At 35.1% G+C, this 26,096-nt stretch overlaps 2 protein-coding genes across 2 annotated transcripts in view; one reads left to right on the top strand and one right to left on the bottom strand.

Moving 5' to 3' along the window:
• Window positions 1–26,096, bottom strand: part of LOC5576949 (acyl-CoA synthetase family member 4 homolog) — a 388,950-nt gene that overhangs the window by 172,835 nt on the left and 190,019 nt on the right. The gene's annotated exons all lie outside the window — the stretch shown is intronic.
• Window positions 1–26,096, top strand: part of LOC110676534 (fibrillin-1-like) — a 227,311-nt gene that overhangs the window by 185,221 nt on the left and 15,994 nt on the right. Inside the window, exons 3-4 of the mRNA XM_021844805.1 lie at window positions 16,083–16,296; window positions 16,421–16,522. Of these exons, the coding sequence (XP_021700497.1) occupies window positions 16,083–16,296; window positions 16,421–16,522 (316 nt within the window). The remainder of the gene's footprint in view (window positions 1–16,082; window positions 16,297–16,420; window positions 16,523–26,096) is intronic.

Below are 26,096 nucleotides of genomic sequence, written 5' to 3'. Positions count from 1 at the left end.
TAGTTAATCGAATTCAATAATAAAACCAATCTGAAGAAACTCGAATTCCAAACCAATGCAAGTCAAAACCTCAAAACCTAATTCTTGTTGAAATAAAAGAATAATCATTAACTAATCGCACGCGAAGTGATCGTGATCGTCGCGGAGTCACTGCGATCATCAATAATCAATAATAACATTTTGGATGATGACAGATTCTATGACGTTTCATATGACAAATGCTATTATATTGCCAAGAGTATTACCCACCATGAGCTTGCATGCAAAATTGTGAACCTACAATGGTGTGTATTGGTAGGAGAGATGGGTCACTGCAATATATCCTAAGTTGAGTAATTATTAACGAGAGAAACGTAGTTTTTGACGAGTCAAGCACATCTTGTGATGATGCCAATGAAAATTCAAAGCAAAATGATTGGTTGTATCATCCGGTACCAGTTAGAGAACCTTGCGAGGAAAATACCGTGAAGGAAGTTATTCAAGAGCAAAACAATAACGGAAAAGTTGAAGCATTGGAGGCAACTAAAAATGAGGAAATCATCGGTGATCCATCTAATGAAGACATTGCTGCAGAAGTTACGTATGATGCATCGGAATCCGATAGTAACGAAAATAAAGGACACAAATTTAGTGCAGAATCACCAGTATTACGCAATGGTACTCGTTATATGTTAAGAAAGATTGAGTGGACTTTGATGATGATAATTGGATTTCGGCTTTCAGTCACGAATTAAACGTTGATTATTTCAAATCATTGCCAACGTTTCGATCCAGTTGTTGGCATCTTCTTCAGGGTTCGATATGAATCAACTTGTCGTTTATTCGTGTAGCGCACACGGTGTTTGTCTCGATTGGGTATCGCACGGGTCTTATTCATCACCAGCACCCTATATCGGATAGTGGGTGGGTGGTACGCAACAAGAATTTTACACTATAAATTTGGCGAAATACAACACTGTGTCTGTTGTCTATTGCCGTCGGCTAATCACTGTGGCAATGATTTGAAATAATCAACGCTTAATTCGTGACTAAAAGCCGAAATCCAATTATCGTACTCGTTCTAGAAAGTCACCTTCATTATTCCTATATTATGCAAATATCAAACCAACAATTGATGAATGCTTTTCCCAATTAATTAGTAATCTGAAAAAAGCAAGAAGACTGGCATCACTGGCAAGAGGCTATCAACGATGAAATGAAATCTCTAGATCAAAACAAAACTCAAGAAGTGGTTAGCTGTCCAAGTACAGTCAAATCAACACAATCAAAGTGGGTGTTTGTAAAGAAAAACGAATGCTCGATATAAAGCTAGATTTGTAGCCAAGGGATGTTCGCAACGTTCTGGGTTTGACTACACGGAGACGGAATTCAACTCAATTTTGGGTTGTTTCAACGCAATTCCGTAGTTGAGCCCAATAACTCAATTTTGGCTAAATTTCCAAGGTCCCCACTAGGTAGTTTGGCTTTAATTCCTTTAGAAAAATATACTCAATTTTGGGTTGATTTAACGCAAAATTGAGTTCTTTCGACCCAAACATAAGAAAAGTTGCATTTACCCAAATTTGGCTTATTGGGCCAAAGTACCCCCATTGGGTAGATGCAGCTCTCTCTATTTTTGACAACATTCGTGAGAAAACCGAGAGATTTTGGGTTGAAACTATAATCGATATACTTAATTTTGGGTAAAGTAAACTCAAAAATTAGGTAAAAATATTTCTCCGTGTTCACACCTGTAGCGAAAATTGAAAGCGTTCATTCATCACAACAATAACAATTCGGAGGACGACAGATTCGATGACGTTCATTAGACACATCTGGACAAACATTAGAAACGGGCACATCGACATTGGTGAAATGCTAGTCGCTGTTGAGCCCAGTTTAACTCGCTCATGCTCATCAATACTACTACCAGGAAGAACTATCCCTCATCTTCTTGCTAGTGGGATAATGCGACGGCACTCAGACATCAAAGTTAATTTGACATCTACTCTTGACATTCGAGTGCGTTTTACTTAGTTGAAATATCTGGCAACCAACGAACATCCGACCATCGAGTTATTCCATGTAGCGGACCTCCAACGAGCGAATCCCCAGTGTATAAAACTATATAAAAAAAAGTTTGAAATAAATTTCACGTGAGCTGGCTTTTTCTTCCAACCAGTTCCAAACGCAAAATCACAGATAACAGACGTTTAAGCCCGATTTTTTTTAACGCACTTTGTGCTTGTGGCCACTACTGTGCCGGAATCAGTTGATCTGTAGCTTCTTCTTTACCGATACAGATCTATTTTCAACTTATCTTTATTTACAATCTCTCTCCTACTCTTTTACTATCACACCGAGCAGGTAGGAGAGAGCTCTGTTGTTAGTGAGGCTAGCTGCCTGCGAAGAGGGTCAATTTGTCTCAGTCACCATCTGATACTGACGGAGGATGGATGTGCTCCCCAAAGCACGGTGGTTGGACTGGTTTTATTTTGCGGAGGGGCTGGGAATCGAACCCATGACCTTCCGCTTATGAAGCGAAAGCGTAATCTCAAGGCTACAGACCCCCCTTTTAAGCCAGATTGTAAAACTTTGTAAGACAAATCACGGTAATTTTGAACGGCAACACAAGTAGCAAAATCGTGGTTGCGCTGTTATCGCTAAGTTTGCATGACAATGTCAGTGGTGAATGTGAAATATTTCAATATGATAAAAAAAAATATGATATTCACCACTGTTTGGCGCAAATCGCGATGATGAAGGCAATTACCACAGTGGACCCTATGCGTGAAGCTCCGATTTCTTTACATGGCAGAGCAAAGGAAGTCAATTTTCAAATGCTTCTAAAAAAAATCAAAATATAATTTAATAAAATTCTGTTACGTGTACAAAAGTGGTTAGATTTATGATAAGCTACAGAATCCGCAGAATATTGAGGAAAAAATATAACAATGAAAATAATGTGTCTATAATGTAGCCTATCAAAAGTTTATGTAGAGTAAAGAGGGCAAAAGTTCGAGTTGGACAAGAGTTTCTTTTTAAGATTTGTAGCTCAATTCAAAACAAAACTCATAAATGTCATGGTGGTTCGAATGCTATTCAAGTAAGAGACTGTCACTCCAAGTATCATAACAATCGATTATGAGATTTGAAAAAAGTTATGGCTATTTGTTGTTTTTCGACGTGGATATTGTAATTTTTGTCGAACTTTCGTTGCATGGAACCAATTAAAGATATTTTTTTTAATATATTATGTAAGGCGGTTCTAGGCCTATCATAAGGATGTTTGGAGGTGTATTAGTTTTTGCATAAATGCTTGGGAAACAGTGTTTGGCCCATAGTGGGGCAAAAGTTCAACCCATATATAAATTCACGGAAAAATTTGCAAATTGCCTTAAAATCCACATATTATCTTGAAATTTTGCTAAATTTGACTGATTGTGCGAAAAAATGTCACCAAAATTTTACATTTTCCCGAAAAACTGCTGTTTTTGAGTATATTACAATTAACCCTGTTTTGGGCAATTTTTTTGATGAAAATTTAATGTGCATTATTCGGCAAACTTAAGTTTACGGCTTTTGTAAAGTATGCCTGTCATAAAAGGATCGATATTTTTGTGTTTTAGCCAGCGAACTTTTACCCCACACTAGATTCGAACTTTTACCCCACCGGTGGGGCAAAATTTCGTTTGAGACAATTAATTTTGAAACTGTTATAACTAAAAATGGGTTATTATTTTGACACAAGTTTGTTCAGCTAAATTCTAACTAATATGTTGAAGGTTTACTGTATGGTATTTGTTTTGTTTCAACTGCTATTGTTTTCTAGGAAACTTCGATTATATCAGTAATGTCGAACTTTTGCCCCACCTTACTCTACTGAGAAGATTATAATGACAATTATAATTAATTTTATATAAGCATTTTAAATTTCACTTCCTATACCTTGCCGGATAATTATTTTTTTTTATGAACGAAGTTATAACATAATAATACCATAATCAGTGATAATAACAAAGGCTGTTTCAAAATTGCTTCAATTATTGACATTTTATAACACAATATGATATAATTGCAATTGTTCTTACATGTGCGCTTCTATTCATGTAAAAAAATAACAAATTTTGTTATAATTCAGTATTGGAAAATAACAAGATGAGTTATAGTGTTGTTCGATTTGAAACAAAATTAGTTTTTTTTGTTTAAATTATAACACATTTTGTTTCAGTGTTGTTTAGTGTAGAGGAAATTATGTTAAAATTTTGTTATTTTAAAAACTAACCAGCCAGAATTATGACATATTTTATTGGAAAAAAAAAAACGCGCTTACTGAGTAACAAAATCTGTAACAACTCTGTTGTTATCCAATGGTCGGAAAGGTAGCTATTCCAAAGCCAATCGAGAGCTATTCCAAAGACAATCAAATCCAAATCCAATTCAAAGCCAATCTAAAGTGAATCGACAGCCAATCTAAATCCAGTCAAAAATTCGAAGTAAATCTGAACCCAATTTTACAATAATCGAAATCCAATTCCAATCAAAAGCATGTTCAAAATATTTTAAAATCCACAAGATCCAAGGAATCCCCCAAATAATTTCGGAATATTTCCGGATTCAGACGACCAATGCTCAAAATCGACACAAATTCTAAAAATAAAAGAGTTTTTTGGGAAAATGGTGACAAAATATTAAAAAAAAAAGTTATTTTGATTTAAATTCTTTTTTTTGATGAAAAAATGATGCTGCTCGTATTTTGACTCAAGTATATTTTCCTTAAATGACCTATGAGTTTTGGCATGTAATGTGTTTAAAAATTTCAAGCTCCGAATATATTAATACAAAAAGTGAACCATTTGGGCTACAAGAAAAAAATATACACTGAAAAAATATGTTATTTTTTATCAAGAAAAATTAAAAAATAAAACCTAAATTTTGAATTAAGCTGGTTTAATAAAAAAAAAAAAAAGTTGTTTTTAAGTAAAACTTTCGACTGACGTTTTGTTTTTGTCAAATTAAATACGTTTTGATAATTAAATAAGAATTTTGAAATTAGTTTGAACCATTATCATGAACACTTCTATAGAAGTACACAGATAAAAAAAAATTGTAAATTAAGTTTATTTTCATGTACAGATTTGGAGCATCAAAGTAAACCTAAATTTCAACGAGCAATCCATTATATTTCAATCTAAATAATTTTAAATTTAAATGACCATGTAATAATCAAGCATATTGAGTTGAAAATTGAATGTATATTCATTTAGGTTTACATGGTATTGTAACAACACACGAATTTGATTTATTTTTACAGTAGACTTTAGTTCACATCACATTGAAATTAAAATATTTTTTCTGTGTAGTAATTTTTCAGTTAGTTCAAGTTTAATGCAAAAATGTATTAATACAATAATAAAATTAGACATTTTTTTAGTCGCGATTATTTATTAAGAGCAATATGTCATATTTCCCTCTACCGATGTTTTGTTTTTGATGAAGAATCGTGAATAAGTAATGAGAAGGGCCTATTTGATTACTTAATTTATATTATTTTGCATTAAGCTTGAAATAAATCGGAAATGGCTACTTCTAGAGAAGAGCTCATAATAGTTATTATGGTTCAGTATGATTTTAAGGTTCTTATTGTATCATCGAAACGTATTTATTTTATGAAAAAAACTAAAACTTTGAATGTCTACCAGAATAAAAAAATTTCCATCATGGAACTTTGTTCCAAATATCAGTTTTCTATCATGAACCTATAGTGAAATTTTGAAAAATAATAATAAATGATTTTTTGTGTGATTTTAAGATTTAGTTTCAATTTCATTTTTTCATGGTAAAAATAAAACATTTTTCCAATGTATATTTAATTTCTTCTTGTAAATCAAACGGTTCACTACAGCTTCTGCATATAACGTATTCCTCTAAAATTAAAGGTTTCAGAGCAATGATTTTTTTAAATAAATTGACCAAAAACTTATAGGCAATTTTCAGAAATTATTCTTGAGTCGATATAATCAATTTATTTGTGGAAAATATTTATACATTTAAACTACCATAGCGAAAACATGAGCAAATTTACAGAAAATCGAAGATGGACAAGCTCTGTGACTGACCACTTTGACATGGAATTCCTTAAAATGTAATAGAAACAAAATTAACTACAATTTTGATTCTATTACATTGTAAGGATCATTTTTTGCAGATCGTTCGTTTATAAACATTAAATAACAAAAATGTTGCTTGGGGATAGACGACTCGCAATAAACCTTTGTTTAAAGCTAATCAAAGCTAGTTGAAAGTCAATAGACGGCCTAACGAAAACCAAACTAAAGTCAATCCAATGCCAATCATAGCCGTCTTCTAATCCTTCGTATGAAAAACGAGATCTTTCTTTGCCGATTTACCATTTTAACATTTGCAAAAAAAAGATCTCCTTCCAACGAAATTCGAACCTGTGACTCTTAGCATGATCTTGCTGAATAGCTGCCTGTTTATCGGAATGGCTAGTCAACCAAAAGACGTTAGTGAAAATTAAGCCAATCATGAGCTCATCGACAATTCTCAACTAATCTAGAGCTAGTCTAAAGGTACTTTGATGCCAATAGATTAGAGATCAATGCCAATAGATCGAGAGCTAACGAAAATCCAACCAGAATACAATCGTAATACTATCGATGGCCAATCCAAAGCCAGTTTAGAACCCTTTAAAAGCTCATTGCAATCGAAAGCCATTCTAAACCAATCGAAAGCACATCCATAGCTAATTCAAAACTAGTCGAAAGCAAATCCAAATCCAATACAATCCGAAGCCCAACATAAATGAAACCCAGCAAAATGCTAGATTTAATTTAATTGGTTTTAATAATTGAAACATAATTTTACTGATGTTTTTAAATATGTCGTCTAGTCTCACATTCTTCATCGGCTCTTAATGACCGCCAAACATGAGAGGGATTACTTTTGCGCGCTAATTTCAATTTCATGCTACACTGCCTCCATATCAGTCGATCGTAATCTCATAAATAATCGAGTACAGATGACGACAAAGAGGGTTTCTCGCCCTCAAAACGGTTACTTCACACAGCAGTCTCCTCATAAATTAACCATCACACACGATTCAGAACGCCGCGTCGATGCCCTTGGGTTCCGATACCTTGAACATCGGACCCTGTCCGGAGAAGTGTGACTTCAACACCGCCGTCGCCTCCGGTTACAAAGCACATAACTCATCCTTCGGTGGCAAATTCCTCGATGATGCAAGATCAGTCTCACTTTCGGCCTCACTTGCACTTGGGGAGGCTGAGATATCTTCGGATCGTTGCAACGAGCCCTCCCTCTCGAGTTCCCAGATTTAAGATATTCAAATTTGATGCGGTCAGCAGCCCGGGACCCTTGTCCGACCATCGTCGTTGCAAAACAGCTTCACTTTCCATCCGATCGGAAAAGGCTAAAAATGCAGCAGAATGTTTGAAAAGCAAAGCACACGAAAATTGTTACGTGCCGAGCGAGAATTGAATAATGAACTTGTTAGAGATATTGATAGGCGGACGCTGATAGCACTCTCGGCGGGGAAGATATCGCGATCCATGGTCCTCCGATCCAGGCCTTCTCGAGTTGCGATGGTGTTGCCGAAGACGCCGTTTTTGGCTTATCAAATTGAATGTTAATAGGGCTCTGCTGCCGATCGTTGAACTTTGGGTTCTACGAGAATCGTGCCTTGTTGAATTGATCTCTAAGAGGATCCGTTGACCACAGGTCTTTAAGGTGAGATTTATGATATTGAGAACAACATTCTGGAGCGAATGAATCATAAATGAAGCACAAAATGAGCTTGCTAATGTAACATCGCATCTAATCCGTAGGTCCGCTACATTTTGAACCGTCAATTATCGGTCGTTATCTGAAACTTAGAATTTGGTTGGTTGGTTGGTTTGACTTTATTAACGAGATTTTTAGCCCTAGGCTAGTTCATCTCGGGACCAACGGCTTTACTTCCCTTCCGAAGGAAGTCGTCACTATAACTTTTTACGTCATAAGTGACTATGTCGGGGATGGGATTCGATCCCAGGTCCTCGGCGTGAGAGGCGAGTGTTCTAACCACTACACCAGGTCCGTCCCCTAACTTAGAATTTGCAAAAACTCCCATGAAAGCATTTCTGTGTCGGGCCGGTCATCAACGTGGAAGCATCTCATTAGCTGCCCGTGTGTAGTTCGTCCAATTAAAATTCCGGCAAATAGTTCTTCCTGAAGGCACGATATTAGGCTGATCAAGCTCGGGTATCGGGAAATGGCAAAATGAACAAGAACCGAAAAGGAAGTTTCTTGCGCGATTAGCCAAACACACTTTAACTCATTAAAGCACATAAAACGATCTCTCCCTCCATTAAACACCCTCCGACGGTGCCAGCTTAATTTGATTACGATCCCGTTCGATGCTTCCAGCCGGGAGAGGGGCTTGTTCTATGTGCGCTGCTTTACTGTAAGACGTAGTTAGGCTTACGAGTCGGTACAAAGTTGCACAGCATCAATCCGATCTAATCTGCGGGCGCTCTCCAGTCTTGTTAGCCCCTAGAAAGGTTAACGCAATTACGGTGAAATATCCGAATGCGCTTTAAAGCTTGCGTTCCGAGCGGATGATCATAAATCGGGATTTATGTGAATATCTATAAAAGGCTCTTGTAAAAGCCTAAACATGTCACGGAAAGGAAAGATTTCTATACTGCAATAAGATGTATTTGCATACTTTCTACCCATCATGGAAACTTCATGGGAGATTGACTCTTTTGTAGTAATCTTTTGCTGAAAAGTTTTCAAACTCTGAATTTTAGCGAGAGTTTGTTAGTAATTTTATTTTTTGTGAAAAATTAACAGGATAACTCATAAGAACTCAACAAGGATCGTCATAGATTTCATAAAAATATCCGGGTTCCTCGTGGATAGGGCACAAGCAAATGACGTGCTCCGTATAGTGTGGACACATGTATTTTTGACGGTATTTTCTGTGGATGTGCACTATCCTGATCCGTTTCGTAGCTTGAAGATGATATTTTGTAGGTTCGCACAAAATTCTGGGCTTTTCAGGACAACTTGGGCAGGATTCATGAAATGTGTGGGCTATACTTCTGCAACACCTCAAACTCAAACCTGATTTGGTGAGGGGATGAAGCGCTGATCGACAATAAAGATCCAAGATCAAGGGATTTACGAAGATCAATCGGTTCACCCAGCAGCGTTTGTGTTTTGTTATGTTGTGTAAATTAAAGTTTTGCAGGACTTTAATAACCAGTTCAAAAAAAAAAATCAAGACCTGCCCAACAAAATTGTTTTTAATATTAGGTGACACCATAGCAGAAGACGGTTTTATTACAGTATTCATTGACAGTCGTCAGAATGTTCATTATTCAATATTCTAGATCTTCAAAGCTTATTCATTGTTAAGGAAATGTCAAATTTCAAAAACAGGGCATTTTTGTCAGATCGTAATTACACTTCAAGTTGTACATCTTTGAAATTATATAAATATGAGTATTAATGTCTCACAAAAAATAAAAAGTTTGAAGTATGCCAACCAAAAAAAAAAATACTTAAATGGATGCGAAAATTTTAATATTGCTCGTTAAATTTTGAGCTCAAGATTCCATAATTTATTTGCAACATATTCTTGACAACGATCTTTGCAAAATATTCCAATATTGCTTGAAACACGACATTGAAATAATATTTGTTTGTGTTTTTCAAGATAACTTCGAAAAAAGATAACCATCACATTGAATTGTTCGTTTCCAGTAATACTTCTTGGCTCCAAAATATAACGGTGCGCCGCGTCATTCCCATAAAATCAATAACCACGATCCTAAAAAGTGGCACCTCTGCTATAAAGGTACTAAGGCAGCGTATATTTGTTATGTAACACTAAAATAGGAAATTTCCGACCCCTTATCTCCCTCCGTAAGGCTTTTTGTATGAAAAATTTCAAATTTTTCTATGAGCCGTACCGTTTGAACAACTACTACTATGTGTTGGTATAACTCTCTAATACCTAAATACATATTTTCAATCCAAATATCATTTTTAGCTATCTTTGGTTTTTGATTTTTCTAATTTTCATTATTGAACATCCCTATTCATTCTCATTTTTTCTTAAAATGGCTTTTGGGTACCATTTTTTTTGACGATAATAAAAATTTGAGCTTATACGATACTTTGAAAATATTAAATTTTTGGTACATTTTTATTTTCCATGTTGCCAACGGAAAAATCGATTTGAAATTATTTCAAGTCCACCAGGTTCTAGTCCAATCCGATTGTCTGCGTAGTAGTTCAATGTTGGCAAAATTTTCTTTGTTTGCGGTGAGAACTGTCACAACATTGCTTAGGTTTTCTGTAAGAAACAAAATATAAACAGAATTGCTGCCGACCATTCACTTCCTTATTGAACTGACGTTAACCGAAAGCTCAAATGACATCAAACAAACCCCGACACGTTTTCATTCTGAGGAAATCGCCTTATGTAAGATTGATTGTGCGTTGGTATTCGTGGCAGTTTGCATGTAGACCTCTCTTCTTCTGGAATGGGTTGATTATAGAAAAATATAAAATGTACAAGTTTTTGTATCACACGTTAAATTAGAACCAGGCATTTGTAGGTTATAAAATGATACAACATTTTAAACATTTTCCAAAAATGGTGTCCGACCATTTGGCCGAATGACGTTTATCCGAATGCCGTTTGGCTGAACGCCATTTGGCCGAATCCAATTGGCTGAACGGGTCGTTTGGCCGAATCACGTACAAAAAACAAGTTGCTACAACGTTGAACTGTGGCCCAATAACTGATCAGCTAATTAACTTGATGAAGTTTTTTTATGTGACGGGACGTCATCTTTGCCTATTAGTGCTAATGATAAAATCGTTCCGTTAATTCAAAACGGAGTTGTGAGCTTCCCACATCGCGTCAATGGTTGACTGGTCTCTGGGTTACCAATGGTGTGCTAGAGTCTTAGGTGTTTCTGAATAATTTCCTTCTTTTAAGTATAGGCTATCCATACAAAGGCTTACCATGGGCGTTGAAAAATCAAAAAAAAAATCTTACGTAATTAATGGACAGCCCCTTAGCGATATTCATGATTATTCAAAGATGGTTTGCCAACTGGTGAGCCCGTTTTATGATGGTTCGTCACTACAAATGTCGACATAAACCTTTATTCCTGTTTGATAAACTAATTAATATACAAAAATCTTATTTTCGTCATTACTAAAAATAACCTTTGAATAGTCCGTCATTATGAATTTTGACGTACTTTTTCAATCTTCTATCAATATCTTTTCACCGCATGTCAAAGTGCAAAACAAGTTTAAAGTAAAAGTCCGTCGTTTTTTCTTTCGTATTATCCATGGATCACATCACCGACCCAAGGTGACTCCAAGAATTTAGCGCTCTCTCACCCTTTCCGCGGTAATGATGCAGAGGTATTCTCGGTCTCTAGATGCATCAATAATTACCCACTAACATTCATTCCCCATCACTACTGATATGTGCATTTTGGGCGTTGGCGGAAAGATCAATCTTTTATTTATATGGATCGAAGAGCAATTATTACAAGGTCCGATCAATCACGGAGTAGCATTCATTGACACGTATAGTCAGTTTATTCTAGTCTGTGCTAATCATGCAAAAATTCATTAGCTCAAATAAATATTTATGTTTTTTTAGCAAGTACTTGATTGATTCAAACATTTTCAATAGAGCATTAATCAGTTTTTTTTTTGAATTTTATAAAACTTTCATTTGAAAATGCGTAAATAATTGTTTGTTTATCACAAGTTTTGGCATATAAAGCGCATGACATTATATTGTATTTTGATTCCTAAAAGTTTGAAGAATATGCTTATGATTTATTTGATATTTATATTTAGTGGTTTTGTATTCAAACACCGTTCCTAACTAAATTCATAGTCTTTGAAGCCGAGCTTAAAGATCAAACTCGAACAATTCAATTTTACAATTAACATGAATAACGGAGGATACTCATTAGGGGTAACAAATTATCAAGAAAATTCTCCAATCTATGCGATAAATCGTTTATCTCACTCCGAAAAATCTTTAGAATATTTTTTGATAAAATTCGACATGTGGTTTTTTTTTAAATTTTGTATCTGCCAGAGAATCGGCAATAAATTACTTTTGGTTTATATAACTAAGATGAATGAACTTGTGGGTTCGCAGAGAAAGCTGCTTAGGCAGTTGGAATTTGAACTTAAAACTTGTAACCTTCTGAGCTATTGAGTCACCAAGTGGCTTAGTGCCTTAATTGTCTGACCATCTTTATTAAAAGACAACTTAACCGTCTTCAGCCAAACGCTGAACACACAGTAGCCCAGTGATGAATTTTTCGTTTGACGAAAAGTTTCCACCGACTGGAGCGGGAATCAAACCCACGCTTCGTGGCACAATACGCTTAAACGACTGACACCGCTAACCGCACGGTCACGAAGCCCACGAAGTTGTACGAATAATTCATAATAAAATGCAGCTATTTCCCGAATTTTATCGGGAACAAGTCATTAGGCCGAATGCCGGTAGGCCGAATGTCGTTATGCCGAAATAACATTTGTCTTTTAAGGTGAAGAATGCTTACTGATATTTCAAATGGATTCATCCATGTTTTTTTTCCTTCTTTTAAGACCAGAAACCAGTTTTTTTTTTTTTTGCTCAAAGTTGAAGCAATGTTCATGGAAATCTATCATTGCATAGCACTTCTTATCTGTATTGCAATGATAGATTTTCATAGGATTTCTTTAAATTTGGACGAAAAAACTGGTTTTTCATTTTTGAAGATTGCTTATGAATGAATAATGGATTCTTGAGCCTTGAGGCTGTCCTTTTTTTGGCTTCCAAGATTTTCAGAATTTCATTCCAAAATCTTCATTTTCTTATTTTAGAGTCTCCAGAGATTTGACGGTTTATTTTTTTGTTAAAATTAACATTAACAAAATTAAAAGTCAGATTTTTTACAACCATTACAAGAAATATATTTAAAAATATAAACTTTTCATATATTTAAAAAGTTTTTTTTTGTGAAAATTTAATAAGAATTGACTTGAATCTTTCCAAATATTTTGCTGATTTTGCTGATTAAAGCTTCCATAAATGACTTAGGATTTTGACCATTTTTTGACACCCCTTCTTCTATCGTAACCTATTTTCCCGAACCATATATATAGTTTTCACAGAATCGTAGACTTTCCCCTCCCCCAAAAATGCTACGTCATTTAATGATGGTCCCTAACTGGGAGACAGAAAACCAGCACTAGCTGTATATCCAACAATGTCATACGTTGCCAATTCATAATCAATTTGTCTGAACAATATTTTAAAAATGTTTTAAATAAATCTGAAATGAAGTTTCACGTGTTATCTTGCAAATGAGAGTTATTTTTTTATAATTAGATGTGAATTGGTTGATATGTGAGCAAAACATTGCCAAACTTTTAAGAATGGTAACAGCGTCTATGAAAGAAAACAATATTTCAACGAAATAAGTTCTTCTACCACACCCATCAAGATGAGGCTTTGAGTTTCTTCATCAATTTGATGTTTGAAAGCAGCTATGGTATCAAGAGGTATTAGGACTGTTCATTTTATAAAGTGCATCTATTATTTCATAATGTGCATGCTGTATCTTTTTAATTTATCATTGAAATTTCAATCGGTTTTTTGCACATCGTTTGACTTCTTCTTCTTCTTTCTGGCGTTACGTCCCCACTGGGACAGAGCCTGCTTCTCAGCTTAGTGTTTTTATGAGCACTTCCACAGTTATTCACTGAGAGCTTACTGTGCCAATGACCATTTTTGCATGTGTATATCGTGTGGCAGGCACGAGGATACTCTATGCCCTGGGAAGTCGAGAAAATTTCCAAACCGAAAAGATCCTCGACCGGTGGGATTCGAACCCACGACCCACAGCTTGGTCTTGCTGAATAGCTGCGCGTTTACCGCTACGGCTATCTGGGCCCCCACATCGTTTGACTAGTATTGTACAATTTTGTGATAATAAAAATTCTCCAAAATAATGAAATTTCACACGAATATGGAACAATTTTGTTCCATTGTTAGATTTTGGCTGGAAAAATCGAAAATCTATATTTTTTATTTTCAAAACAGGCTTGTTTTTCAAAAGCATAATCAATCAGAAGCAGGATGGAAAAAAATCAAGTTATTTTTGGAGTAACAAGATATAATAAAATCATTTCATATATTAGAGAAAAATGTTTTAAATTTGAAGGGAATTGATATGAGTAGATGTTTTTAATTGAAAGTACGTCCTGACGGAAGTGCTAATATAGTATTAATATGAAAAATAACTTACGCCTTCATAGAGTTACTTATTAATTCCCCACGTCACATATGAAGCACAATAGAAACACAATTGCCTTATTCTTAGAAAACCTATCAAAGTACATTGACCATCATCAAAATTGGCAAGACTGCTGTAATAAAATCGATTTTATTTTCCACATATTATTTTCATAATATGTTCATAATATGTTATTATTATATGAGATTACCAATTGAACAGTTCGGAGAAAACTGTTAACAATTAGCTGTAGATCGATAAATATGCGTACATGATTTTAAAAGTATGAGACTTTTTAGTAAAACTACCATAAACAGTAAAATTTATACTTAAGACTGTGGTTTAAACTCACGATTTAGTTCTCGTTTATACAAATATAGTTCCCGTAGTAATTCAAACTAGTTTTGAACACGCTTCTTACTTTTCTCTTTTGCTGGAAGTGGAAGGATGGTGTATCAGTAAATTTGGCCATTAATGAGTATATCACTAAAGTTACCTAATGTCAGAGAATGGTGGAATATAGTTGATTTTTTTAAATCTATACCCTCAGTAGAATAGTCAAGGATACAAACATACAATTCAATAACAAAAAATAGGATTTTTGTTTTGCGAAAAATAATGTTAAACTTTGACGAATAGCTTTTCTTAGGAGTTTTTGGAAAAACTATTAAGCTCTTCAACCATTTTCTTAGATCTTATATTTTTACAGCATTGTAGAATCATAGTTGAACGATACACAAAAAATCGATTACGATTTTATCAATAAATAAAATAGATAAAGCATAAACAAAGTGTCAACTTCATAAAATGAACAGTCCTTTTTTTAATTTTCGTAGACCCTGTAATTTTTAACTCTTCTTTTAAAACCACTGTTGGGTATGTAAGTATCATATATAGTATTATATATGAGCAACCCAAACATTTATCGACCGATTTTCAGTTTATGTAAAGACTACAAAAAAGATGTAAAATGTCTTTAAAAACAGCATTATGACGAAATATATCGTATACACGAACTTTACATGTTCTATAAAATAAAAGTATGAAATGCTTGTGCCCGAAACCTCAAAATACTTATTGAAATCAGATCCAATTCTCTTTGTTGGAGCACTGAGAGTGATTAAATTGCGACACTATTTATTAGAGCAGACCAAAATTCGCTTTTTTTGTTGATCAGCTTAAACTAAAACTGATTCATTTCAGATTTCAATTATTTCATAATATTACATAAGTACTCACAAATTTCAGTGCATCATTGAGCTGGGTTTTAAACCGTTTATCCAAATGACCTGTCACTAACTACTTTACTCTCATCACCGATCATTTGATGATAATTCAATATTTATTGTTTTTCGGAAAGAAACAATAATTAGAAACTCCATTTAGAAGTTTGTTGCTAGATGAAAAAGTGTATATTGATGAGAAAACTGAATTAACACTGGCAAATAAATATTTTTGCTTAAACACCACCCCTTTTCTCACAACCCACAAGCAATACGCAATAAATTATAAAAACGTTAACCTTTCACAATATTTTCTTCCTCCTGCGGTCACAAATAATCACAATCTAATAAAACGTTTCGCACTTCAATCAACTCCGATGCCCCCAGATAGAAGACACAAGACTAATGACGTTTTAATGGCATCATCTCGCAAAGTTTGATTGCACCTCAACCCCCATCCAACCAACAACATTGCGACTAATTCCCGCCCCAAATTTCTTCTCTCATATTTTTGCAGACGAGTGCCCAGTACTCGGCGTCCCGGAAGAACGTCGGCATATTCGGACTGAAGCACGAGGTGTTTTTTCTGAACCTCGAGGATGGCTACTTCGGGTGCCAGGTCAACGAATCCACAGACTATCTGCAGCTGTACGAGCTGTCCAAACTGTGTGATGGCACATCGGATTGCTACATGGGCTCCGATGAGCTTAGAAATAAGTTAAAATGTACAAGTAAGTATCCTCTTGAGGGCTTGAGCTTCGGCTCAATTGCCTCCCCCTCTGGGAGAACACAGCAAACGCTAATCACTTCCTTATTTCTTCGTCTCACCCTCTATCAAACCGTTCTCGATTTCAGATGATTGTGATAAAGATGGCACGGCGTGCTCGAACGGAGTGTGCCTAGAAGGCCTTTGCCATTGTAATGATGGCTTTGGAGGTTGCAATTGTCAAGTTCCAGGTAAGCAGCATTTTTAACTAGCCTCGACTCCTCCGAAACAATCATTGCCCGGAATGGGTGATTTCTTCGAGAATCGGTTAACCCGTGAAGCCCCAGGACGATCTTCTTTTGCTAAAAATGTTAAAACTAAGTAGTTTGGGTGGCCTAGACTATCTAGCGAGTAACGTTTTCAACACTTCTTTACTCGATATTCCGTAGTTTTTTCTACAAGTATTTTGAAGGCTTTAGCATAACTCTTAGGTCGAAACTTCAATGTATTATGGATAGTAATAAATTTAGACGGAATGCACTTAGTCAACTGGACTAATCACTAACTTATAGCATTTAAAGCTAAATAAGCTAGTCCTGGGCATCTACGGGTTAAATAGTGTATCAAAACGAAGCACATTGGTTCTTGTCCGTTTATCGCATGTGAACGATCAACCATCACCATGATCATCATCACCATCATCTTGTTGTTCTCGGCAAAAGGCATCTCACTCGGATGCAAAAAGTTGCATTCTTCTCATGAAATGTGGCCCGTTGTGCGCGGAGAAGAAAGCCTTTTGCATTCGAACCGCAACCTTGTCCGCCATCGGACGAAGAAAAGAACATTATTAACCCTTGTCCGATGCATTCGTATTTGTTCTAAGGTTCCCTCGCGAATCCACCACCCTCCCAGCGCCATTCCGTGACCTTAGCGAATTCTTCCCGAACAGCCGTGCGACTCAGCACAGAAGAATAACGAAATAATTTATTGGAACACAACCTTCAGCGCCGTCGAACCAAGAATCCGCAGCACCATCAAGACCGCGAGAGGTCCCGTTACGAATTGTACTTCATTGTAGCACAACAGAGTGAGCGAACCAACGATGAGCGAGTTCAGACACTGACTGTGTATCATCAATAATACACGCTCGGGCAAAACAAGTAGCATTAGCACCAGTACCGAAACCTCCTCCTTGGGACCTCCCCTAAAACTGGGCACAGATCTCAAACATTCGGGTCAATTTGGTGGCAACATCATCATCATGAGCCATCATTAGCATAGGCCGAAGTGGTTCTCAATTTCTAAGGAACATGGCCGCAACATGTTGCCACAAGCATTCATCAGGTATGAAATTATTAACAAGTGCACATCGTACTCTTGAACTGTGGGTTCACAAATTCTTTCTGCTGAAAAATATTTTGAAACTTTCTACGTTGAATCCGTTGGCGTTAAGTTTCGTTAGCGATTAATAGAATTTCTTTAGAATATTTCACTGCCACAAACAAAAGAAAGGGTGAATCGCTAGATTCACAACTTCCTTTAAAAAAGTGGAATTTAAAACTGTCGCTAAATCGCTAAACGTGACAAAATTGATCAAAAGGCGTTTTTTTTTTTCTTAATATTGAAATTTACATCGAAATGAGTAATCAATTCAAAGCTTCAGACGAATTTTACGAGCAACAAATCGAAGCAGCTTTCAGTTCAGGATCTTAGATCCAGTTAGACAACAAAGGATTTCGCAAATCGAGGTCAGTGTTTTCGAATTTGGTAGATTTAAGCAGGACATAATGAACTCCATAAGGGGAATCAAGGTTTCCTTTCAAATAAAAAAATTGGAAGCTATCGCGTTTTGCCGGAAGCGTTTAACTCCTGTACACCCAACCCCTTGAAAAAACGGAAGTGCAATTATGACCATGTATTAGAGAGGTTCAAAAATCGTTTTTGCTCCACACCACTCATTAAGTTCCAGATCAAGTTCCTGGATCAAGTCTTCCCAAAATTTGAGATCATTTAGTTATAGTAGTATGTTTCAACTGGATAGGTGGTAGATTTTTGCGGAGTTTCGGCTTTCAGTCTTATTAATTGTGTTAACTAATTTTGAACCATCGCCGACGTTTCGGTCCGGCTATTGGACTATCTTCAGGGATCGATACATAAATCAACAAGTTAAAACTTTATTGAAAAATAATAAACTGTCGGGTTTGCAATGGTCACACCGTCTGCTACAATATTGGGCCATCCGTTCTTGGTAGGTTTGGGAAATCCCTAGTTGGTACTAAAACACTGTCTACCGGTGAATCATTTCATCAACTGGCTGAACTGATTTATGTATCAGGCTGGCTATTGGACCATCAGCCGGACCTAAATGTTGGCGATGATTCAAAATTAGTCAACGCAATTTATAAGACTGAAAGCCGAAACTCCGAAAAAATCTATAGTCATAGTGTTTGCCAACATGCTCTTGTTATAGCAACGCTGATACTGGTACAATCAATCATATTTAGAATATTTAGTAATTTTTGAATCTAGGAAAATGCTCAGAATTTGATCTAGAAGCGAACGAGTAGTGTGGAGCAAAAAACGATTTTTTGAACCCCCTAGCATGCATATCTCTGTCGTTTTTGTAGCGATTTTCAGTTTTGGTGCAATGGAACCGAACACTATTCAAGATTGATGTTGATGTTCGAATTTTTGAAATAGATAATAGATTAATATACAAAAGGTTCTTGCAAGTTGAGCAAAAGCATGAGCATTGATGACTGTACAATTCGTTGTTGCTTCTCCGTGATTGACCAAAATATTCTTAATTGCACAAGGAAACAGAAGATGGAGCTTGGGAGTACCATATCATCTTCAGTGTACGATTTCGAGAATTTCAAATATTATTAAGTCAATAACGAAGCCAGCAACGTCCTTAAATGTCTACAATTCTTGTCTCGAACAATTCAAGTTTTTTTTTGTGATTACAAACAGAAGTAAAGCTATGAATAAATACATATATTTAACATTCATGCCGTTTTCGCGATAAAGATTGTGCAAATATTTTTCACTCATTGGAAATAGAAGCATGAAACGAGCTCACCAACTGGTCCATCGTGGACAGGGGAGCTCCGAATCCCTTCAATTCCGTCACCAGCACGCCTAAAACATTCCGGCTAAGCGAATAACGAACAAGCTTGCTTGGGCTTCACTACGCACTGTCCAGCGAGACGCGCGAAAGCAGAAAAAGACTGCGACAAAAAAACGCGCTAAAACGAAAACAAAGCTTCCTCGGCTATGCAAAAACGAACCGTCCTAGCGGACTTTGGGGCAAGTGTGCCACCCCTGCTTTTTATAAAAACTGCAATATATATTTTCTCTTTGAGCTTAACAATATGTTCCCTTATAGTTCATAATACAATGTTCAAAATATGATGAAAGTTGCTCTATTTTTCACGTACTTACATCGACTTGTGCAAAGACAACCAAATTTGAGAAGATTTCTATAAGATTTCGTTGTTTCTAAATAGCATGGTGAAAGGTAAATTATTAACAGATTTTTCTAACGTACTGTGCATCGTGAAACTATTCAAATGTGTAAGTTATGGTGGCATTTGAACGAAAAAAGTATTTAGTTTTACAAACGAAATCCAGTTTGGTAAAAATGTATACCTAATGGGGAAAGTGTGCCACCTATTTGGTAAAGAGAAATTGTTGGAGTGAAATTTATACAAATGTAAACATCATCAACAGAATCATAGTAATAAACCAAAATATGGCACCAGTAGTAGTTTCCGAAGTATTGTAGGGGAATAACTGACATTTTTGCCCCCCAAAGCGATTTTTTCTCAAAATATTCAATAGTAACATGTTTTTCGACTTATTAAATACCGTTTTACATATCTACATCAATATTTTACCGTTATTAAGTGCTGATCCAGTTTAATATTATACATATTCGCCGTAATATAAGGATAATACATATATTGTGTTGAATGGAGACAAAAATAACCATTTAAGTTATTCGAATTCAGTAATAGTGAGTTACGCATGTTTTGATCCTTGTTATAAAGCATCACCTTATTACGGTAAACTTAAAATTATTTTTTAAATTATCGATTATCGTTTTATTTATTTATTTTTACCTAGAAAACAAAATTTAAATGCATTTTCTGAGCTTGTTCGTCTTTAAATCAAAGTTTAAGTTTTCTTAGCATGAATTTTCTTATAGAAGTTAAATGAACATTTGGGGCTGATATACAAATTTTCGACCACACTTTACATGTTTGCATGTACATTACAATCTAAAGAGCTAGCTCTAGGTCATGTAGTTTTCGCATAATATTTTTTTTTTTTTTGTAGAAGTCAAGTGAACATGTCTGAGTAGAAACATAAAGTTTTGATAACCCTCAAAATTAAGCTTTAAGTAAGCTACAATAACGTATTTTCTAAGCTTTCTTGTCTGTATATCAAAATTCAAAGCAATTACATGTTAGTTTTACGGCATGACTTTATTTGCAAAAATACTTAAAATACTACAAAAAACACTATTCATTCTATCCGTTTGCAAGAAATTAAAATTCCAAGCAAGGACATGTACTTTTAGCAAAATTAATAATGTTATAAATGTTGTATAAATCGTGTTAACGTGTTTGAGTAAAATAAGTAAAATTTTGATTACACTCCAAATTTGTTTTGCGTAAGAAAAACTACAAGAAATGCATATTTTTAGCATCCTTGTCTATAAAACAAAATTTAATGTAACGACATGTAGCTTTTTTTAGCATTAACTTGCTTGTAGCAGTCAAATGAACATGGTTTGGCATGAATATAATTGTTTGATTACACTCAAAATTTATTTTACTAAAACACTACAAAAACAACCAATATTAGGTCAGTTAGTATGAAAATTTGCAATTCAAAGCTAAGACATATAGTTTTCTAGACATTCATTTGCTTGTAGAAGTCTAGTGCCATGGTACCAAACATTGACATATGTATGCTAAATGTCCTGTGGAAAAAGATATCGAATCGAACTCAAAACTATTTTTACAACTTTTTGTTAGACTCTCCTTAGAAATTCAGTTAATTTCAATTTAATGTCGTAAAAATCAGTACTTCATTATCCAGTTTTTTATGATATAACATGCAACATTGCATAAAATCAGCTCGATTTTTTAAACTTAAACTTAAACTTAATTAAAAAATAATTAATTAATCCCTAAACTGATCAAATTCGCCCCAGTGATCAATTTGACTCCGGATGATGGTACCATTATTGAACAGCTCAAAATGTATGATGTTTCATCCAGATTCCGCAAAGAATAAGAATTCCATTAGAGGATTCTTCTGGGATTCCTCAATGTGACTAAGTCCATTTCAAATCAGTCGGTCACAGAACTCGACCATATTCGATTTGCAGCAAATTTGCACATGTTTTCAGAATGGTAAGAGAATTCCATGGTCAAATCGATTATTTTGACTAAAATAACATTTGAAAAGGGCCAATGAGGTTTTGCATGTAGTTTATTTGAAAAATTCTATTTTCAAAACGATTAATTTCGAAGAAAAGTGTTTTATGGAGAAGTTGTTGGGCTACAACAATAATATATACACTGAAAAAAAAAGTTATATTTTTATAATTGAAAACACAAAAATAACACTTAAATATAAAGTGACATGAAAACCTCATTCTAACTATTATTTTTATTTCACCATAACATCTTGGTAGAAGACAGATGTTTGAAACAAAGCTTCATAATTGAAAAAAAATAGTAAAAATTTTTTTAAAGAACAATTTTGGGTCGATTTTCAGAATTTCATTTTTTTCCAAATAAATACGTTTTGATGATAAAATAGGAATCTTGGAATCATTCTGAGCCATTATGAATATCATCAGGCAGCGTCCATTCATCCCGTAACGCTAAAATTGGGATTTTTTAAATACTTATTTTATCAGCAAAACAAATTTATTTCGGCAAAAAAAAAACAAATTTTTAAAAATCGACCAAGAATTGTTCTTACAACAATTTTGTATTGAAATTTTCTCCATCATGAAAGTTTGTCCCTAACATCTGTTTCTTTTCAAACTTTTATGGCGGAAATTTAAAAAATATATTCAAAATGGAGTTTTGTGTAATTTAAGATTTAAGTCTTTGGCAAAATGCATAACACATCGGTAGAAATCTATCAGGAGGATGAACCAGTTATAAGAATAGAAAATGATGACATAGGCAATAATAATGTTGTGCGAGTTTGGTATTGTGGTGACAATAACGTTAAAAATCATTATGATAGTGTGGTAGAGATTTTGGACGGAAAATATGTAGGAATGGAAGGACATAAGCATACTGATAATCAAGAGCAAACCGAAAAATTTGTTGTAGGGGAAGAAACTGATAGAAGTGACAGTCGTATTCGAATGGAAAAGGACAAGAGCATAGGCGATATGGAAAGGAATTTAGAAAAAACTTCTCATTGTATGCAAAATCAAAATGTAGGAAAAGATGAGAACAACTTTAAATTCATTAGAATTGCCACACTGAATGTGAGAGGTTGCATGAAGACAGAAAAACGAGAAGAAATAAACGATTTGTTGGTGGAGCAAAACATTGATATAGCAGCATTGCAAGAGGTTAATGTTTTAGGTAGTATAGTTGAGACAAAGAACTATAAATGGTTTGTAAAGAGGGACACAAACAACAAAGCTAGAGGGCTAGCGTTTCTGCTCAGAAAAGGTACGGGTATAGAACTAGGAGAAATTAGGAACATTGGAAGCGCTACCATATCGACTGCTGTTAAAATCAACAAGAAAACAAAGCTTATTCTAGTGAATGTTCATGGTCCAAATAAAAAAGCATCCAACTTTTTCTCGACGTTGAGTAAAGAAATCGACAAAGAACATATAAAAAGGAAACTAATTATTTTAGGAGACTGGAATGCTCAAATCGGACTGGAGGTGTTAGAAGAAGGAGATTATAAACATGTGGGCAGAAAGCTAGGATTCGACCAATGCAATGAAAATGGCGAGGAATTTAAGCTATTTTTACAACTACACAATCTTCAAAACTTATCTTCAAAAATTGGAAGTAACACAGAGGTTACTTGGAAGAGTGGTAACAGGAGAAGTCAAATTGACCATGTTGTCAAAGCTCTTTGTAGCGATGTAAGAATAAGATTTATTCAAGGATTTTGGACTACGATAAGTACTGATCATCTTCTTATGTTGATGGATGTAAAATTGAAAGATACAACAGTTAAGAAAAGAACAAATCGAGATCATAAAATCTTAGATGCGAATGCTCTTAAATATGACGTGGTAAGGAAAAAGTACCACGATGAGCTTATGAAGTTCCAGCATGATGAAGGATTAGATTTAGACCAGAGTTATGACAAACTAACGAAAATAATGAAAATATCAGCGTCAAAAGCATTAAAATCGTCCAAGGAACCGTTGACGCCCAAAAGGAAAAATGCATTGAATAGATTAAACAAAGCATTGTCAATTTACAGGAAAAAGCCATACATGTTGACCTATAAATGGAAAGTAGATAACAGAAAAGAGGAGTATCGGAGAGCTGTTAATCAACACGAAGAAAAAGTCATAAAAAGCTTTTATCAGAACCTAAATGATTTTGATGTCGGAGTGAGGATAAGAAAGTCATATGCGTTTCTAAAGAAGTATGCAAAGAAAAAATCCCAAAAAAAGGTTCAAGTGACTACAAAAATATGGAATGAAATTTTAAAAAGTAGTGCTGGACCAGAAATCGCGCTTATTGAAGAGCAAGACTTTTGTCCGATAACGGAACCGCCAACAGCAGAGGAGATGAGACGTATACTACAGTGGTCTTGTAATGGGAAGTCACCAGGTGCTGACGGAATAAGAATGGAGCATATAAAATATGCAGATGAAGAAACGTTTCAAAGTCTTGTACAGATATGGAGAAGAATTTGGATGGAAAACAAAATGCCTGAAGAGATGACAAAGTCGATACAGGTACCTATTCCCAAAGTGGGCAATCCGAAATCAGTGGATGATTTCAGGAGAATAAGCTTATGCAATGCTGTGTATAAGCCTTATGCAAAATGGTTGCGGAATAGGCTAAAGCAGTTTACTGGTGAACCGGAATTGCATCAGGCGGCGTATACTGAAGGACGTTCAACAGATGATCACGTGTTTATTGCAAAACGAGTCATGGATGAGTATTGGAATGCGGGGAAAACATTGTTTGTAGCATCAGTTGATATTAAGAAAGCCTTCGATAATGTAGATCTAAACAAATTGAAGGATATTTTAATGGATCTGGAAGTACCGACTCATGTGATTGATAGAGTTCTTCTCTGTGTCAAGGAAGATAGAGCTATGATTAGATGGCAAGGGCAGTATTCGGAATCAGTTAAGCGGGGAAAAGGTATAAAACAAGGGTGTCCATTATCGCCCTTTTTGTTCAATCTCGTTATACAATACATATTGAAGAGAGTAGCTGAGAAAGTCTCAAACCTAAAACTTTTGGAGGTTGGAGTGTTCACCTTACCAATTATACTCGCTTTTGCAGACGATATTCTTATATTGACGGAGGATCAGGATGAGTTGGAGAAAATCATTGCAGCGTTAGAGGACTGTTTGTGTGAAGTAGGTCTAGAAATAAATAGTAAAAAAAGTCAGGTTCTTATAAGAATACCGAATGCCACGAAACCTCCGCCTGAAAAAATTATGTTGAACGGAAAGGAATATAAGACGTGCAAATCGCTTAAGTACTTGGGAGTCACTTTAACTAGTGATTTAAATCGACCAGCAACTACCAGACAACGATCAATAAACGCGATAAAATCGGCTAAGAACATAGTACAATTTTGCAAAACGTTCAAACCGTCATGGGATATTGGGAAACTAATATACAAAACTGTTATTGCTCCAGCTATACAATACGGTACAAAAGTATCAACACTTACAAAACGTAGTAGATTACAATTAGCCAAATATGAGAAACTAATTTTGAAAGATATATGGAATAACTGTAGAGTAGTAAAGAGAAAATTCAATGTGAGGAAAGAGATGAGCGGAAAAACTATCAATAGAAGAGTTAGAGTGGCTAGGTTGAATTACTATGGGCACATTATCAGGAGGCCAAATAAGCATCCACTGAAATCTGCTTTTAAATTTAAGTTCTGTTTTAAAAAGGAGGGAAGACCTAGTTTCACATGGAAAGATACGTTACAGCAAGATTTTTCAAGATATCGAGACATGACAAATAGCAAGTGGAAAGAACTAGCAACGGATAGAGAAAAACTTAAAAAGAAAGCAGAAGAAATTTATAAGGACAGCAATAGTGAAATTTCGGATGGAGAAGATAGCGAGTAGATATGTGATGACAGGGAAGCATTGTTAGAAAAGAAGACGATATACAAGAATAAATATAGAGAAACATATGTACACAAATAATTGAATGTGATTTAACTTACTGCCAAGAACCAAACAGTAAGATTTGTTATGATATACTTCTGACCATGGATGATGAATCTTAATACGAAGCCAACGAACATGGGTACAAAGAGGTAAGATACTTTAATAACACTATATATGATATATTACTATATATTGGGTATTGGGGAGGGGTAGCATAAGGGAGTTAATTGAACTGTTGACTGGATGAAAGTGCGTGGGGTCGCCAGCCTTTTGTCATGAGAAAACAGCTTTAGTGTTGTCTTCCAAAGGTCTTCAAAGATATTAACTAGCCCTGCTACAACAAACCATCAGGTAGATCATTCCATCCCGGTATGATTCTGCAGCCATAGGTAATCCTTGCGCTGATGGTGGCTAAATAATCATCATCATCATCATTTAAG

This window comes from Aedes aegypti, chromosome 2 (genome assembly GCF_002204515.2).
Source record: "Aedes aegypti strain LVP_AGWG chromosome 2, AaegL5.0 Primary Assembly, whole genome shotgun sequence".
Lineage (NCBI taxonomy): Eukaryota > Metazoa > Arthropoda > Insecta > Diptera > Culicidae > Aedes > Aedes aegypti.
This window is presented reverse-complemented; position numbering and strand designations above follow the sequence as displayed.